This window comes from Saprolegnia diclina (assembly GCF_000281045.1).
Source record: "Saprolegnia diclina VS20 unplaced genomic scaffold supercont1.71, whole genome shotgun sequence".
Taxonomy (NCBI): Eukaryota; Oomycota; class Saprolegniomycetes; order Saprolegniales; family Saprolegniaceae; genus Saprolegnia; species Saprolegnia diclina.
In genome coordinates, this window is record NW_008246138.1 from 142,923 (window position 1) to 160,120 (window position 17,198).

General features: G+C 62.1%; 7 protein-coding genes across 7 annotated transcripts in view; 2 read left to right on the top strand and 5 right to left on the bottom strand.

Moving 5' to 3' along the window:
- SDRG_14397 (hypothetical protein) overlaps nucleotides 1-1,331 on the bottom strand; it is a 2,827-nt gene extending 1,496 nt beyond the window's left edge. The window contains exons 1-5 of the mRNA XM_008620521.1: nucleotides 890-1,331; nucleotides 714-842; nucleotides 373-669; nucleotides 187-324; nucleotides 14-138 (exon numbers count right to left, since the gene is read on the bottom strand). Coding sequence (XP_008618743.1) covers nucleotides 14-138; nucleotides 187-324; nucleotides 373-669; nucleotides 714-842; nucleotides 890-1,294 — 1,094 coding nt within the window. The 5' untranslated portion in view covers nucleotides 1,295-1,331. The remainder of the gene's footprint in view (nucleotides 1-13; nucleotides 139-186; nucleotides 325-372; nucleotides 670-713; nucleotides 843-889) is intronic.
- A 237-nt stretch (nucleotides 1,332-1,568) lies between these two features.
- Nucleotides 1,569-2,805, top strand: SDRG_14398 (hypothetical protein). Its single transcript, XM_008620522.1, has 5 exons — nucleotides 1,569-1,651; nucleotides 1,695-1,788; nucleotides 1,847-2,164; nucleotides 2,206-2,267; nucleotides 2,315-2,805. The coding sequence occupies exons 1-5, from the start codon at nucleotides 1,604-1,606 to the stop codon at nucleotides 2,744-2,746; spliced, it is 954 nt and encodes a 317-aa protein (XP_008618744.1). The 5' UTR covers nucleotides 1,569-1,603; the 3' UTR covers nucleotides 2,747-2,805.
- SDRG_14399 (4a-hydroxytetrahydrobiopterin dehydratase) lies at nucleotides 2,777-3,152 on the bottom strand. The gene has a single exon (XM_008620523.1). It carries the CDS (start codon nucleotides 3,143-3,145, stop codon nucleotides 2,807-2,809), a length of 339 nt encoding a protein of 112 aa, XP_008618745.1. The 5' UTR covers nucleotides 3,146-3,152; the 3' UTR covers nucleotides 2,777-2,806.
- A 201-nt stretch (nucleotides 3,153-3,353) lies between these two features.
- On the bottom strand, nucleotides 3,354-4,646 carry SDRG_14400 (hypothetical protein). The gene has a single exon (XM_008620524.1). It carries the CDS (start codon nucleotides 4,599-4,601, stop codon nucleotides 3,435-3,437), a length of 1,167 nt encoding a protein of 388 aa, XP_008618746.1. The 5' UTR covers nucleotides 4,602-4,646; the 3' UTR covers nucleotides 3,354-3,434.
- Nucleotides 4,647-4,951: 305 nt separating this feature from the next.
- Nucleotides 4,952-5,769, top strand: SDRG_14401 (hypothetical protein). The gene is made up of 4 exons (XM_008620525.1): nucleotides 4,952-5,215; nucleotides 5,257-5,341; nucleotides 5,386-5,495; nucleotides 5,537-5,769. The coding sequence occupies exons 1-4, from the start codon at nucleotides 4,964-4,966 to the stop codon at nucleotides 5,657-5,659; spliced, it is 570 nt and encodes a 189-aa protein (XP_008618747.1). The 5' UTR covers nucleotides 4,952-4,963; the 3' UTR covers nucleotides 5,660-5,769.
- SDRG_14402 (hypothetical protein) lies at nucleotides 5,684-15,973 on the bottom strand (the record flags this gene model as incomplete). Its single annotated transcript, XM_008620526.1, has 4 exons — nucleotides 5,684-7,768; nucleotides 7,815-8,139; nucleotides 8,190-9,769; nucleotides 9,812-15,973. 4 exons carry the CDS (start codon nucleotides 15,971-15,973, stop codon nucleotides 5,684-5,686), a joined length of 10,152 nt encoding a protein of 3,383 aa, XP_008618748.1.
- Nucleotides 15,974-16,111: 138 nt separating this feature from the next.
- Nucleotides 16,112-17,130, bottom strand: SDRG_14403 (hypothetical protein). The gene is made up of 4 exons (XM_008620527.1): nucleotides 16,893-17,130; nucleotides 16,785-16,835; nucleotides 16,534-16,732; nucleotides 16,112-16,490 (listed from the first exon to the last, which is right to left on the bottom strand). The coding sequence occupies exons 1-4, from the start codon at nucleotides 17,091-17,093 to the stop codon at nucleotides 16,225-16,227; spliced, it is 717 nt and encodes a 238-aa protein (XP_008618749.1). The 5' UTR covers nucleotides 17,094-17,130; the 3' UTR covers nucleotides 16,112-16,224.
- Between the last annotated feature and the right edge of the window lie 68 nt (nucleotides 17,131-17,198).

A 17,198-nucleotide genomic window follows, 5' to 3' on the forward strand; every position in this document is an offset into this window, starting at 1 on the left:
CTGCTTCTGAGACGGCTTGGGCGTGAACGAAGACGTCTGGGACGAACTCGAGATGAGCGACTGCACTTGGAACGTGCCGCGCGTTGGCTCGTACAGAGCGAGGAGCTCTTCTCGGAGCGCTTCCATCACTGCGACTTCCTACGCACCTCGCTTGTCCCGTGGTTGTTGGCGAGCATGTATATATACCTCTTTGATAAAGGTCTCGCGCTTGTCGGGCGTCACGTTGACGTCAAAGCAGCCATTTGCTAGCCGAAAGTCGATGAAACACGCTGGCTTGTGCTTCATTTCAAACTGCCGCCACACTTCGTTGACAGCCTTGGTCGCCTACATATGGACCGTGATGCTCTTGCATAACGTGGGCATCGGACGTGCGGTCGAGAGGTCAACGGGCCGCCCGTTGACGTAGAAGAACTGCCGGTCGTTGTCGCTGCGGCCAACGCCGTCGCCAACGCGCGAGATGAAGCCGGTGATCGTGGCGCTTTCGCTGCCGATACTCACACTCGTTTGAACCGGCAAGAGGCTTTTGAAAAACTTGGTGCCATAAATGTTGGCCAAATTCTCGCCCATGCCCGCGTTCTTCTGCGTCGATAGGATGGCTTGTCGCGCGTTGTTCTTGCCTGCAAAGTTGATGACCGAGAGCTGAACGTTGGCCGTGATGATGGCGTATCCCTGATACCAAAGCGTTACTCTATAAGAAGCAGTGACGTGCCAACCTGCAGTGTCTTGAGCAGCTTGCCGTAGTGGCGCTTGATGTTCTTGACAAAGTCCTTGTGGCGCACGGCCAGCGGCTTGAAAAGGTCTTCAACGATGACGGTCGTACCGACGGGGCGTGCCTTCTTAACCTACAGTAGACGACGTTCGCCCGTGCACAGGGCCATAGGCGGTGTACCGATGAGACGAGGGCGCCAGCGTGGTCGTACGTGAGAAGCGTGCCAAGCTCGTCGTCCTTGGTGCGCGTCAGCACCGAAAAGGCGCTGGCGAGCTGGCAAATGGAGCTCAGCGCCTCGCCGCGAAAGCCAAATGAAGCGATGGACTCGAGGTCTTCGAAGGCCGAGATCTTGGACGTGTAGTGCTTGAGCGCCAGCGCGTCGTGGTCGGCGGCGGGCACGCCCTTGCCGTTGTCGCTCACCTCGAAGCCGACTTGGCCGTACTCCTTGAGCTTGACCTCGATGTGGGTCGCGCCAGCATCGAGCGCGTTCTCGACGAGCTCCTTGACGGCCGTCGCAAGGTCGACGACCGACTGCCCGCTGCAGATCTTCTGCACATCGCGCTTCGGGATGCTCTTGAGCGCCATGGAACTTGGCTCTTCCGTCCAAGATCGCCGCCAAGCGCTTGCAAAATGGCACCGGCGCCATCTTGATTTTTATTTTATTCAGCATCGCGGTCGCCGTATTTTAATCATTTCATCTCTTAAATACTGGACGTATGTATTGAGACTAGTGCTGATATACAATACACGTAAAATAATACAAGGTAATAGAAAACGCACCAATCAAAATCGGCGAAATCCGGCGCCTCCGGATACACTCGGCGACGTTCTAAAAAAAGATCAGATTGACGTTGGCCCAGCTTCCATCAGTGAGCAATCCGCCGACCAAGAAGCATGAGCCTGCGATCCGGAACGCATGGGAAGCCCAAGCCAGCGCTGACGGTACGCATCATGCTGCGCTCGATGAGGCTCATGCGGCTGGTAGATCATGGACAAGAAGCTGCCTGTGAACCCCAAGTACAAGGATACGCAGAGCAAGCTCAACACGGGCAACACGGTCAACAACGTCCGCTTGATCTGTACGCAGGATGCTGCTCATGAGAAGACGTGATCGCTCATGGAGGATGCTGCTTGTAGCGAGCAAAGAGTTTCTCAAGCGCCGGGACGAGTCCTTCCGCCGCATTACGCCCAAGTGCTTGGCCGATCTCTTCAACGAGTACGAGGACGTTGGGAAAGGCTGCGACAGCGCGTCGCCAGAGATGGTGGCGCGCATGGTCAAGAACGCGAAAGGCGAGTACGTCATGGAGCGCCACGCCGCCGATGACAACCAAGCGCAATCGGGCGGCCCGCGCGTCGTGAGCTACGACGCTGAGGAGCGCGAAGAGTACGAAGCCCCGTACCTTATCTTGGACACGCGGCCGCGCGAAGAGTTTGTCGAGAACCGCATCCATCGAGGTACATCGAGCAGCTCATCGGAAGGTCTGACAAGGAATTAGCGAAATCGTTTCCGACGGCCTTTCTGTGCCGAGACCAATTCCTACCCGAGATGCACCAATTCGTACGTGCCTCATCACTATGTGTGGGTGTCGTGAACCCTCGCCATAGAAAAACCAAGAGAGCAAGCTCATCATCGTCTACTGCCTCGACGAAAAGCTGTCCGTCCAGGCCGCGACGCTGCTCGGCCAAAAAGGCTTCGACAACATCTACCTGCTCACCGGTGGCCTCAGCGAGTACGCGGCCGCCAACCCCGAGCACATTGAGGGCACGCCGCCGCCACTCCCCAAGGGCCACGCGAGCCGCGACAAGAAGGCGACCAAAGACGTCTACCGGTCCGGGTCAGCCATGTCGAGCGCCGCCAGTGTCAAGAGCATGGCGACACGCAAAAGAGACAACGAGTCGGATGCGAGCTCGATCGCCAGTGCTCGCTCGGTCGCGGACTCGGTCATCTCCAAGGCGACTGCCCGGAAGTCCAGCGTCCAGCACGGGGGCAGCGGCAGCCGCGGTCGCGCCGCGGCCCCTGGCACCAACTTTCGATAGAGCTTCCACAATCGTCGCATAAGATTCAAAGAGAAAGGGCGAAAGGTACATTTTAGCGACTTAGGGCTTGTGCAAGGCGGCCGCAAACTCGTCCATCTTCTTGGCCATGCTAATGTCGTTCGTCGAGAGACCGCCGCAGTCGTGCGTGCTGAGCGTGACGTCCACGCGGTTGTAGACATTGAACCACTCGGGGTGATGGCAGCCCTGCTCGGCGATTAGCGCCGTCCGGGACATGAAGCTCCACGCCTCGTTGAAGTCGCGGAATTCAAAGTTGCGCGTAATGGCGTCGCGGCCGTCGACGAGCTTCCAGGACGGATCGATTGTCGCGAGGGCAGTCGCCCGCTCGGCCGCGGTCAGCCGCTTCGGGATCGACGTGCTCATGAACCGGCGGAGCAGCATGTTGACAAATGCGCTGCTGGATGATTGCAAACCACACGCATCCGGATACGCACACTGCCATAGTATCCGGATGATATGGTGACAGCCAATCGGAGCGCTTGACGATCGCTTGTTTCCACCAATCAAGAGTCTCACAAGTGACCTGGATCGGCCCCATCCAACACCGTTGAGCTCTATTGTCGTCGAAGAAGAGATGTCAAGGGGTGATACTAACACAGCCTATATACAAGTACTACACAAGCGGATGTTTTATATATACAGCAAATCCACTATTCCTAACCGAAGTAGTCTAGTCGCGAATCGCGTGGAACGACCGCGACGCAAAGCGGACAATGTCCGAAACGAGCGAGCTGATCGCGCCACACACAGTGTCCCAGATCCATGCGATCGGCGAACACGACTTGCGCGGCGCGAGGGGTGTCTTCTTGCGCGGCAAGAGCGGCGTCATCTCAGTCGGGTGCTCCGACTCCTTGTTGGGCGCGGCGAGCGTCGTCTTCTCGAGCAATATGTAGTACTCTTGCTCGAGCGCCGCCAGCGACATCTTGAGGCCGTTCATCGTGCACTGCATGAAGCTCGCGTCTTGCTCGGCTGCCTGCAATCGCGTCACCAGCACCGTGCGAGCAGCTTCCGACGAGGCGTGCGCGGCCTCGAGGTCCGCCACGATGGCTTCGAGGCGCTGGATCTTCTGTTGCTTGATATCGTTCGCCATGACCCAGCGGCCCTCGCGCTCCGCGAGGTCGGCCACGCGCACGGTCAAGTCGCGCACTTGAATGGCGCACTCGTCGCGCTCGAGCTGGAGCTTCTTGGTCGCGTGACTTAGGTGGATCTTGGCACTGAGGTTCGTCTCGTGCTCGCGTTCGAGATGCATGTACGCTTCCTTGAGATTAGCGTGGTCCTTCAGACACGCCATAGCTTTGTTGCGCCAAAAGAGGATCTCGTGGTCCTGCTTGGCGATCGCGTCGTCGCATGTGGCTTTCTCCCGCTCGATCGCGTGCAGCCGCTGTTCGAGGTCGATGCACTTTTGTACGGCTCGCGGTTGGTGGTGCGGTACATCCGAGTCAAGCGACGCCGTTCGCACCAAGTGGCCACAGCGCGCGGCCAGCGCATCGCGCTCCTTCTCCAGCACAAAGTACTTTTCGACGAGAAGCTGGCCGTTGGCGGCCGCGGCCTCGAGAAGATACCTCTGCTCTTCAATCTCGGCGAGGGCCGTCGCAAGCTTGCTACGGAGTGAGCGGTTGCGCGGTGGCCGAGCGTCGTCGCTCGTTGCTGGCTCGGCGGGTGCCAGCGCCAGCTGCAGCTCGTCGCTGCCCTTGGTGAGTCCGTGGTGGTCGTCGTTGCTGTTGCTGTTGTTGTTGTCGCTGTCGCTACTGCTGTCGTCCTCGAGCCCATGGCCTCGGGACATGATCGCCAGCCGTGAGATTGGTGTGTGTCGGGAAGTAGCCCCATCGTCTGCCATCTTCCTTCTGCCGGCCGGTCAGCCTCCTTCCGTTCAAAGATCGGCCATTTTGGCCAATCCGTGCATTTAACGCGTTTTTACGCTCGCGACCAAAAAGACACGCAACGGCACCCAGTTGAGAAAAACGCGTTTTTTACATGGCAATCTTCAATCACAGCCCAGCGTGCCACGACACTGATGGGAGGCCAGCGACGCTCTGAGCCGCACTGAGCCTATCTATGGCGCGATCCTTTGGCCGATCATTGGACCGTTCTCCGCGCCTTTAACGCGTCGGGAGCATCTCTGATTCAACAGATTACATGGTGCACTTCAAGCAGTCGGCGCAGTAGCCGAGCCTTCTAAATTTAGCTGCAGCTGCCACCATGGGCGCAGCCTGCTTCCGAGGTCGTAGTACCCGCAGCCTTCTCTTCGTCGGTCTCGACGGCGCTGGCAAGTCGTGCCTCCTCGCATGGCTCGAGCCGACGAGTAGCACCACCAGCGTCATTGCGCCCACCATTGGTGCTCGGCGGTGCCAGTTTGCGTGGGCGCGGAGCCGAGCCCGCTTCCAAGCCTGGGACCTCTCAGGCCACGGACGCTATCGTAGACTGTGGCCCTACTACGCTGGCCACGTTCACGTACGCGATGCGTTCTGCTATCTGTAAGCATGGCGCAGTAGGCGATTGTGTTTGTCGTCGACGCCACCGACAAGGCACGGCTGCCCGTTGTCCGACGCGAGCTGTGGGCGCTCTTGAACCACAAAGGTAAGGCACTTGGTGAGGTGGACCTTCAACGACGATGCGCTTAGCACTCGTTGACCGGGCAACACCGCTGCTTCTCTTCCTCAACAAGTCGGAAGATCCAAACGCGGTCTCGATTAAAGAAATGGAGCGGCGCCTCCACTTGCACCAGCTCAAGGTAGCTTTGTGTAGCGAGCCGCAGCCTCAAGGTTGCTTTAGCGTTGCTGGCGTGCGGAGGCGTGCAGCGCCGTCACGGGCGCGGGTGTCGCGGCCGGCGTCGACTGGCTCACGACCACGCTTCTCGATGCCGAGTCGGACGAGAATGCACATGATTTAATTTAGATCTTAGTCGTACGAGTATATAGATTACAATATGACGCACTCGCTGCGCGGCGGCGGCTCGACGGGACTCTCGTCGGCCGCACGCAGCTTGGCCACGTGTTGCAGCAAGGCGAGGCTGAGGCGGCGGCGACGCCACCACTTTTGCACCAGCACCGCGGCTTGGAGATCGACGCGCATCTGATCTTCCTTGGGGCGGGCGCCGGGCCCATACTCGACGAGGAGGCCAATGCCCGTAAAGACACGTGGCGCCCGCAAAATGAGCTTCGACATGTGACGCTCTTCGGCCGCGTCAAAGGCCTCAACTTCGCCCATGACGGCGCGCTGAAAGTTGACCATCTCTTCTTTGAACTTGGCCTTCTTGTCCTCGCTCACAATCAGCGGCGCAATGACGGCGGCGACAACCCCCGTGGCGCCGGCCACGGTCTCGTAGCTGGCGCTGATCGTGTTCATGGCCAGCGACCGGACGCCGAGGTACGCGCCCGAGATGAGCTCGACGGGACTGCCCGAGACGAGGCCGCGCGTCGGCAGCCGAACGACCTCGAGGAAGCCGTGGCCAAGCCGATAGACGATGCGGAACGGGTTCACAAAGAGCGACACCGTGTAGAGGCCTTGCAGCACAATGTACAGCGCTTGCTGGTGGTAGTGCCGGTACAGCTTTTCCAGCACGACGCTCTTGCTCTCGTAAATGTGCACGAAGAGCAGTTTGCTGAAGTTGAGCCGCATGTCCTTGACGTTCGAGACGGGAAGGTACATGGCGAGGCGCCGGCCCGACGGCCCCAATGTCGCAATGTGCTTGCCGCCGTTGAGCTCGAGCGAAAAGAGGATCCGGATCGACTCGATGTCGAGCTGCTCAATGTAAATGCCGTCCGTGATCGGCGCCGACGCGTCCTCGAGGCGGTAGCGCACGCGCGTGTCGACGACACTCGCAAAGCTCTCGGCCGACCCGAGGCTTTCGACGCCCTGGAAGACGCTGATGAGGTTTACGACAAACTTCTCGTCCGTCGTGATCTCGAGCTCCTGCACAATGAGCTCGACGAGCTCCACGTGGAACGCGCCGGCGCTGCACACGTCGTTGTAGAGCATCCGAAACTGAATGACCGGGAGCGCTTGCACGTCCACTTGCTCGTAAATACCGCGGTACTGGTGGTTGAGGCAACTCTTCCAGCGGTCGCGGAGGCGCACGCTCACGCCTTCCTTGCGCTTGACGCCGCGCGGCCCCAGCACCACCTTGCGGTCCATCTGGTTGTCCATCTGGAGGTTCCCGACCGCAACCGCGAGCTCGCTGCTGCCGCCGTGCGCACTGTAGACCGCGTGGAGCCGCTGCAGCGAGAGGTATGCGACGTCGAGTCGGTTCGTGTTGTGAATGAACGAGACCGCGACGCTCGAGAGCCGCACGTTGAGCGACATGCCCGGAATCGGGTCCATTTCGACCGCGTCGTTCGGCTTGCGCGTCTTGACGTCGTGCTCGCGTGTCGAGAGAAGCGTAAACTTGAGCGCCACCTGGGCTTGGCCAATGACGCGCCCGTCGTCCGTCGTGAGGTTCCACCAATAGCCTTGCAGGTCGCTCAAGCTGCGCTCCGTGCCGTGCTGGAAATGCTGCCACACCTTTTTCGGTAACTTGATCTCGACACCGCCGATGCGCTGTTTATTCAGCGAGTCCTCGTCACCGCCGTCGACCGGTACGACCGGCATGCCCACCGAGAGCGATGACGCGGCGTCCGGAGCACGGCCAAAGTCAAACCCGCCGGCAGGTGACCGGTCGTGCTGCTCCAAGAGGCGGCGGCTCAGCTGCGACGCCGAGGTGTGGCGGCCCAGGAGCTTCTCGCGGAGTGCATAGGACGACGCCTCGTGGTCGTGCATCTTCATGAACGGGTGCGTCGGCGACTGCAGCTCGGGCGGCGTCATGGGCACCGACGGATCCCCAATATCCACGTGCAACGACGGCGTTTCGTCCGTCAGCACACCGTCGCTCGTGCCTTCCTCTTCATCCACGTCTTCGAGCAAGTCGACTTGCAGCTCCCGCGGCCGCTTGACGCACATGAGCGTCTCCTTGCGTTCAAAGCGGTACACGCCGTGACTCTTGAGAGTCTCAGGGCCAAACGTAGTTGCCTAGATCAAGCCGAGTGTGAGTTACAACGCTGAGGAAGCGACGTACCGAGGTGCGCGCCGTGTCGGCGACGACGCGAATGTACGCCCGGCGGGGCTTCTCGTCCGGCAGCAGCGACCGACGCACGGCGATGATGTTGACTTCGAGACAAAATTTCGTGCGGGCCACGTCGGCCGAGTCGATGCTGCGCAGCACAAGGACGCGCGACGAGTCTTTGAACTTGACCTCGGCCGCAATGTGGGTCTGCGACCGGCGGTCGGCCCACACAACCGCCTCTTCCCGGTCCAGACTGTCAAAGTCGCAGAGACGGAGCTGCGTGGCGTGGCGCCACTCGCCGTTGACGAGGTCTGTCAGCATCGAGACCGCCAGCTTCCTACAACAATACGATCCTAAGACACGATTCGAGCGCAGCAGTGTGGGCACCGCGGCTGGTCGGGCAGTTCCCACGCAAACGTCGTCGTCGAGTGGGGCGGCAGCACGACGGCCTCGGCGCCGCCTTGCTGCACGGCTTTGAACGCAGTGTCTGAGTGATTCGTAATCCGCAGCATCGGTGGCGCGTCACGCAAGAGCGTCACGACGATCGACGCGCCGACCGTATGCACTTTGACGCGGATGCGCGGCACGTTGGCCTGCGCCGGCTCGTCGTGCCAGAGCGCGCGGGCACCGGGCAGCCAGAGCGAGAATTCCTGCTCCTCGTCGATCGAGAAGAACCCGCTCCACTTGTCGCTGACGAGGTAGTTGGCGTCGGCCGCGCCGCCCGCCTTCAGCCGCACCTTGCGGCCCATGAGGAGCGAGTCGCCCGGAAAGTCAAAGGCCACTTCGTGCGCGTGCGGCAGCACTTCGGTCGCCCGCGCGTCTTTGGCCGTCGACGCCACCTCAAACTTGATGTGCGTCTCGTTCACAAACACGTAGCGCGGCGAGATGACGACCTGCGTGCTGCGGTGAAACTGGCCGAGCGGTCGCTGGATCGAGACGCCAATCTCGCGCTTTGGTGCCTTCTTGGACGCCGACTTGAGCGTGATCGAGCGCTGGACGCCGACCACGGACGCGTGGAGCTTCTCCGACCACTTGGCCGTCTCGTGCGCAAAGACCGTGCTCATTTCCAGTACGAGCGACGGGCAGTCGAGCAGCCGCGGGCGCGGCGCCAGCAGCTGCTTGCACGACGTCACCGGCGCGTTGGCCTCGGCGCAGCGCACGAGGAGCTCGTCGACGTGCGAGTAGTTGTACAGCCAGACACTGGCGTAAACGACCGTGCGCGGACTGCCATTGTCCGCGACGGTAAAGTCGAGGCGCGCCGTAAAGAGGTGCGCGTCATCGGCGACGAGTGCGTGCGTCGACGGCGCGTGGGTGTAGAAGGCGAGCTCTTCCGACGCCCGGCGCTGGTTCGGGAGGTCGGCGGCCGAGATCGTCTGGTTCGAGATATGCGTCGCCTCTTGTGAAATGCACTTGGCCAAGCTCAACGGCGTGCTCCAGCTCGAGGCTTCTTCCGGGAGACTCAGCACCAGATGCGCGTTCTTGTGAAACTGGTGCAACTCGACCTCCTCGCCCGGCGCAAGCGTGCCGTCGCAGACAACGGTCGGTGGACCCGGCACGAGCGCGACCTCGACCTTGTACTTGAGCCGAATCGGGAGCGCATTCTCAAACACAAAGCCCGCGTGCAGGCGCACTTGGTACTTGGCGTCGTGGCCCATAATGTCGCCCTCGTCCGCGTCGTTCGTGGCGACGACCGCCTCGGTCGGCAAGACGTCGTACTGCTGCTCGCGGTACACGTTGCGGACGTGCGACACAATCTCCATGAAGAAGCAGTACCCGCAGTCCAAGCTCGGGTTGATGGGCTCGAGGTACAGAATGTGGCAGCCCACCTGCTTGTGCAATGTCGAGAGGTCCGCGATGCGCGTCCGCTTCGAGTGCAGTAGCTGCAGCACGAGGCAGTGCTCGGCCTCCGAGTAGAGCGCCGAGAGCGGCAGCGAGTACTTGGCGCCCGGTGGCACGGCCAGCATCGACTAGCATCAGATATCAGAAATGAGTGCAATGATGGAACGTACGTCGCGGCGGATGATGCTCACGGACCGTCCGCGCAGTAGGGTCGGGTCCAAGAGGCTCTCGGCCTCAAAGGCGTCGCACTCGGCAATCGGGAAGGTCCCGACGTTCATCGTGAGGTTCGTGAGGTTCTTGAGCTGCTTGGGCGAGCTCAGCACGAGAACGCGTCGAAACTCGTCGCGCTGCGCGACCTTGACTTCTGCCACCACGTCCTCGCCGCGGATGAAAAACTTGCCGGCGCGCTGGAGGGGGCAGAGGAGACTCCGAGGGCCGCCGTCGACGAGCACTTCCAGCGCGAGCGGCGGCACGTACCCGTGCCGAATGCTCTCTGGGAGCTGCACCGCGACTTTGACGTCGCCGTCGGCCGTCTCGAGAAGCGTGTTGCTATTGGAGCCGAGCCGGAAAGGGTCAACTGTCAGCGACCCGCCGCTCGTCACCGTCACCACGCACGATGCGGGGCCCGTGCGCGGCCGCGGTGCAAAGTGCAGCGCGACGAGGATCTCGCCCGTGATGACGCCGCGCACGTCGCGGAGGCGGTGCCACTGGCAAAAGCGGAGTCGCTTGGCGCCGTTCTCGGCCATGAGCGAGCCCGCGAGGTTGAGCTCGACCGTGCCGACGGGCATCCACTCGTCTTCCTTGCTCGCTTCGGCGTGGCCGCGCGGCGACGCGACGGGCGACGCGTCGTGCCGCTCGTCGTGGAAGAGCATCGCCTGCGTCCCGTCGAGCTGCAGCTGCATGGCGTTCTGGACTTTGGCGCTCACTTTGATGCGGAGCTTGGGCGCGACACCGGCGTTCGCGCCTCCGTACGCCATGCGAAACGTGTGACTGAGCGACTCGAGCTGGCCGCTCGCCTCGCGCGGACTCCACCACGGAAGCAACACGGCGTCGAGCTTGACGTCATGAAACCGCGTGTAGCTCGGAAGGCTCCAGCCGTCGCGGACCTCGATCGTGAGCTCGCCCGGCGTCGACGTGTTGAGGTTCGCGAGGCGGATAGGCACGCCGAGGTTGTTCCAGACGCTCACGCGCTCGTGCTTCTCCGAGACGGCGGGCACGAGGAAGTTGGCGGCCTTGCCAGGGTTGATCTGCTTGCGGTGCTTCTGCACCGAGCAGAGGAGCCGCACAAACGCCTCGGTAAAGTTGATGTTGAGCCGCTCGCGCGCTTTTAGCAGCACCGTGAGCTCTTGCCGCGGCGTCTTGGCCACGTCCATGGCGACCGTCCACGGCTCGACGAGCGGCTCCCAGTCGGCGAGCGCCGTGTTGTAGTAGCGCGCGACCACGACGATGCTCGAGGTCGACGTGAAGTCCATCTTGAACTCGCTGCCCGACGACGCGTCAACCTCGATGCGGGAGAGAGAGAGCTTCATGACCGGGATGAACGTGTCGAGCGCCACCCGGGAGAGCGACCGCTTGACGACTTCAAACACGATGGCGTCGACGCGCAAGACGACGCTGTCGTGGATTTGCGTCCACACCGAGTAGCTCGGGCCCTGCGTGAGTGCCACGAACGCCTGGAACGACACGAGCGGCCCGATAAACTGCATCATGGGCACGCCCTCGACATACGTCATCGACTGGATGCTGCGCTGGCTGCGTCGCGGGCGCACCGACCGCGTCGAATACTGCGATTCGTACCGGCCGCTGCGCTTGATGCGCGACATGGACGTAGGTCCGTCCGGCGTCAAGTCGACCACGTGCGGCGGCGACGTCGGCGACATGAGCACGGGCGGCGACGTCAGCGTCGCGTTGCGGTGCTGGAGGTCGTCTTCGTCGAGATCGTCGAGATCGTCGTAAAAGCCAGTCCCATTCTCATCCTCGTCCTCGTCAATGTGCTGGAGCGCCTCAAACAGCTGGTACAAGATGCGCATGCGCCCGTCGGCCTCGAGCTTGATTTGGCCAATGTCGACGCGCGAAACGCGCTGCCGGGACCGCGCGGCAAGGTCGTAGCGCACGCGGAAGCCATCGACCTGCGCGAGGCGCAGCTGGTTGTCCTTGGTCATGACGTAGAGCGACGTTGCGCCCAGCACCACGTCCAGCGACTCGGCGTCTGTCGTCGCGACAAAGCCGAGCTTGGCCTTCTCCACGACGCACTTGGCCACGCAGTGCTTCTCTTCCACGTACACCTCAAACATGGGCACGCGCACATCGAGATGTAGTTGCGTGGCCTTGAGGTACGGCTCGACAGTCGTCGGCGCCGGCTCGTCGGACGCCCAGAGCGGCGAGAGTTCGTTGAGGGCGTCACCAATCGCAGTCGCCACGTCGTGCGGCAAGAGGCAGCCGCTGAGAACGAGGTTGACGCGCAGCCCGAGCTTGGCGCCGCCAAAGGGCAGACCAACCTCCGGGCTGCGGAAGCGCAAGTGCAGCTCCACCGCGCGGTTCGAGCCGCCGAGGTGGTCGGACGTGATCGCCATCGGCTTGAGCTTTCCGCGCTCAACGTCGAGAAACGTGTCGCCAAGGTACAGGACGCAGTAGGGCTTGAGCGAGCGCCGGTCGCGGACCTCGAGCTTTTCGAGCGCAAAGTCGATGGCCATCGCGCCGCTGGTTTCGAGATTCGGCGCGTCGTGCAGCGCTACCGAGAGCGACGCGTCGCTGGCATAGATGCTAACCCACGCCGCCATGCGCTGGTACAAGGACCGGGCCGTGCTGCTCGGCGCCCGCGTGCTCGCAAACGAAAACGCGAGGTGCGACCGCAACCACGTCGGCCAGCCGACTTTGGGCAAGAGCGGCCGTCTCGAGACGTCCACCATCTTGCTGCGCACGGCTTGGCTCTTGACAAAGAGACTGTGGCGCCAATCGGCAAGGTCCGACGCCGAGTACGACGCCAACAGAAACGTCGAGATCGAAGCCACCTTTTTACCGTCGACAGTCGACTCGGTCTTGAGCGTGACTTCAAGGCAGTACGAGACGCGCGTCGGCGTGGCGCCGGCGGGACCCAAGAGATCCAAGTTGGCGTGCTTGATGCGGTTGCTGAGGCGACCGGGGGACGGCGTCGACGCAGGCGGCGGTGGCGGCACCTCCCAGTCCTCTACTTGCACCATGTTGCCCACGTGGAGCACGCTGTCGATGGCCTCGACGCGCTCTTCGTCAATGAGGACCCGGCCCGTGTGGTCTTCGTAGAAACGCAAGACGCCAAACTCGTCCAGGTACACAAAGAGCTCGTGCCACCGCCGGAAAGCGAGCGAGAGGTCTTGCCGGAAGAGCCACCCCTTGTGAACGTCCATCGGGTGTTGGCCCATAATGTGCTGCCGCAGCCCAATCTTGTCACGTCGCGCGTGCCGACTCGAGACCGAATTCGGTGACGGTGGTGCCGTCAGCGTTGCGTGCCAGTGCTTGATGACGGTGCCGTCCGGGTGCGCCAACAACAGTGTCGTGGTCGACGTCGGCGGCGCGGTCGCGAGCACACCAAGCGTGTTGTGAACGCTGCACGGCACGTCAAACACCAGCTGCAGAAACCGCATTTTGGCATCGACCGAGGGCCCAAGGACATTGCCAGCCGGCATGGCCACGCGCACGCACTGTTCGAGCAAGAACGAGTCGATGTAAATTGCGCGCGTGTGGTCGCGAAAGAGCCGCAGGACACCCGTGGCGTCCAACGTCACGTACAGCTCGTCCCAGCGCCGACACCCGAGGCGGACGTCTTCGTACATAAAGTACCCTTGCAGCCGTAGATCGTCTTGCACCGTCGCGTCGGGCAGCCGGTGGCGCGCCACACGCGTCACGAGGCGCTTTCGGCGCAGCGTCGGCAGCGCAAACCGGCGCACCATACGCCCGCGAACGTACTTTTGAATTTGAACCACCGCGGCGACGACGCGCTCGTAGACAAAGGCGTCGCGGAGCCACTCGTGCAAGCCCGCGTGCGCGTGCGCGTTGTGGATCGTGAGCTGGCTAAACACCGAGCGGTAGGCGGGCGGCGACGTCGCGGATGTCGCGCGGCGCATGTTGGCTTTGGCGACGCCCACAAAAAGCCGAAGGGTCGCAAACGACAGGTTGTACTTGACGTTGGCCGGCGCGGGCTCGAAGGCGGTCGTGACCGCCGTCGACGTCGTCGAGAGCGGCGGCAGCTCCATCGAGATCGGCGGCGCCGAGGGCGTGAACGCGCGGCGGCTGAACTCGCCCAGGGCCTCGAGCACCGCGCGGCACTTGTGGCCTTCGTACACGACAACGGCGTGGCCAATGTGGCAGCCGTACTCGACCGCGTACGTCGCCACGTCATCGACGTCGACGCCCGGGTGGTCGGTTTCGAGCGTATTCATCGAGAGCCGAAGCGCGTGCGTATGGCGCTCCCGCAGCATGATCTCGTCGAGGCTCGAGACCAGACACGACGCGGTGACCGCATCGGACGTCGACTCTTGCACGTAAAAGTGGTGCGCCGAGAGCGTGTACTTGTGGAAGCAGAAGAGGCCCGGGCCAAACCCCTCGACGCCAAACGCCACCGTTTGCACGACGGCCGACGCGATGACGCGCTTGAGACGCACGAGCACGAGACGCAACTCGACCTCGGTCGCGACAAACGACGCGGCGGCGACGAGCTGGTTGGGCGTCGTGACGGCCGGCGCGATCTCTGGGTGCTGGAACGTCAGAACCACCGCGTGGTCGGCGACGTGGTCGTCCAGCTGCGCCAAGAGCGACGGGATCGATGTGAAGGCAAAGGCGTCGTGGAGGCGCCGGCCGTCCACCTTGACGAGCAGCATGCCGGGCTTGAGCGCCTCTTTCGTCGCGGCCTGGGCAAAGCAGTTGGTGACTACGACGGTCCCTTGCTTGGTCAGTTCGAGCGCCAAGCCGAGGGCGCCGCGCGTAAACTTGAGGTTGACCTCGGGGGCCGGCACACCAAACATCTCGCCAATGTCCAAGAGGAGGCTCCGCGACACATCAACGTCCACGAGCACGCTTGCGTCGTCGCCAAAGGTCGCCGAGTTGCGCAGCGCGAGGACCGCTTCGAGCGGCAAGAGATGCTCGAGGAGGATCAGCCGCTTCCACGCGTCCGACTTCTTCACGCTCTCCCAGTGCGTTTGCTTGAGATACACCTTGTGCAGCGCGTCCCAGTGGAGAAGGTACTCGGCCGCAAGCGACTGCGTGTACTGCTCGCGCTCGTCGGCTTTCACGCCGTGGGCCACCGCGCTGCGCCACTTGTCGTAGAGGCCAAAGCTGTCGAGGACCGCGTTGATAAGCTGGAGCTGCTCGTCGTCGACCATTGCGATGAGCTTTGAGAGCTCAAAGCACGCATCGTAGCGCGGGACCGACGACGCGAGCGTCTGCAGCGCCACGTTCATCGTGAGCTTGAGCGTGACGTGGAAGGGGGCGAGGACGAAGCGGTGCGTGTGCGCGTCTTCCGCAGTCGCGTACCAGTCGAGGCGCGCGTTCATGTCGGCCATCGCTTTGAGCCGCGAGAGCGTCGCATGCAGCACTTTCGGGTGCTTGGACGAGTGCACAAAGTGAAGCGCGTGTGGGTCGACGTACGCCGAGAGGTTGATGGCTTGGATGAGCTTGAAGACAACGTGGTCGCCGGTACTGGCATCGGGCCCCGTGAACGACCCCGTGCGCCAGTTAGGCCCGGTCGTCTCGGCGTAGAGCGCGCCGATGCTAAAGCCGATCGCAAACTTGCTTCGCGTCATCGGCGACGTCTGGTGGTCGCCTTCGTAGCGAATGTGCACGTTCCGGAGCTCGATCTGTAGGTTGTCCATGAGGCGCGTCACGAGCCGCCCGAAAAAGCCGTCGGCGCCGTAGTAGCCATCGTTCGTCGCGTCTTTGGCGGCTTTCGACTTCTTGGCGTCGTCCGGAACCTGCGTCTTGTCGAGCGGAGGCCCGTGTATTCGCTCGAGGACATCGCGCTCGAGGGCGGCGCGCTTCTCGGCCTTGAAGTCGTCGACCTCCTTGGCCTTTTCTGTATCGTCGAGCGTCCGCGGCGAGAGGATCACGAGTACGTCTGTGAGCGTGAGCTTGGCCGGCGTCATGCCCAGCGTCTTGAACGGGATGTTCATCGTGAGCGCGCCAATGAGGCCGGCCTTGAGGCGGAACGGCGCCGAGGCCGGCACGACGCTGGGCTTGAGGTTGACGTTCTCGCAGCGGACGTTCTCGTCGTTGAAGATGTTGATGCTCAGGTCGAGCTTCTCGCTCTCGATCCAATCCCCAAGAAGCTTCTCGGCCAGCGCCTTGAGCCGTCCCTCGATCATGCCCGGCCTCTTCCCGTTGCCGCGTACGCGTATTTGGTAGGTGTATGCCCATACAAACCGCAAGATATTCACACCGTCTTTTTCGCATGCTTTGCCGCGCTGTGATTGGTCCAATCCAAAATGGCGCGATGCCATTGGGTAAAATGCGAGTTGGGGGTGTTACCACGCTCCGAACCAGATACCCTAGCTACGGGCTCACGCTGCGGTGATGAAGGCAGAGCAAGACGACGATGATGGAACGAGACGACGTCTTAAGGCTTCTTACACGACAGCTTGTGCACGCGCCAATGCGACTTTTGGCAGTCGGCGCTGCAGTAGTACTCGGCCTGGCAGCGCGAGCAGCGGTGGACGCCCTTGGCCGAGCACGACGGCGAGCCACACACGCGACCGTTCGTGACCGGGGCGGTGGGGGCCTTGGCCGCAGCTTGCGGGTTCGTCTGGCTCTGCGCGATCTTGATCCACTCGGCATCGGCGTTGATCTCGGCCAGCTTGAAGTCCATGCGCACGAACGCGTCATCTGCATTCTAGCAATGAGCCTCAAACGACGCAAGCAAGCATACCGTTGTCAAAGACGCGGCCAATGAACGCGTCGCCGCGCACCTCGAGCATGCGACCGCACGCTTGCGCGATCGCCGACGCACGCATGTTGAGCGGAAGGTTCTTCGCCGTACCCTTGTCGTCCACGTACATGTTGACGCCAATGTGCTTGGCCGCTGCCGAGTTGGTGATGAGCGGAACCGAGTCCACCAAGCTATCCATCTAGCACGAGTGTGAAGTCGTATCAATCGACAAAAATTGCTACGATGCCTACCTGCAGCATCATCGACATGACCTCGTCGTTCATCGTCGAGCCCTTGGGCATCTGTAGCCATCGTTAGCTTGGGCAACGTCCACGCACAAGCCGGTGCAAACGACGCACCTGCGCAAGGATCTGCTGGCGAAAAGCTTCGCGCTGCTCAGCGTTGGACGCGCCACAGGACTGCTCCTTGAAGTGCGCGCGGAGGCGCTCCGTGAGGCACGAAATCTGGCCGTCAATGTCCTTTGGGAGGTCGATTTGCCACTCGGCGAGCTCCTTGTCGTCCGTAGCAGGGATGCACACGACGGTGAATTGCTTGGCCATGGCGCAGAACTTGAATGGCACGCGACCAGCCCGATCAATTATCCGGACACACTACTTTGGATCGATCTCGTGTCCTGTTGAGCTATTAATAGTGTGACGATATCT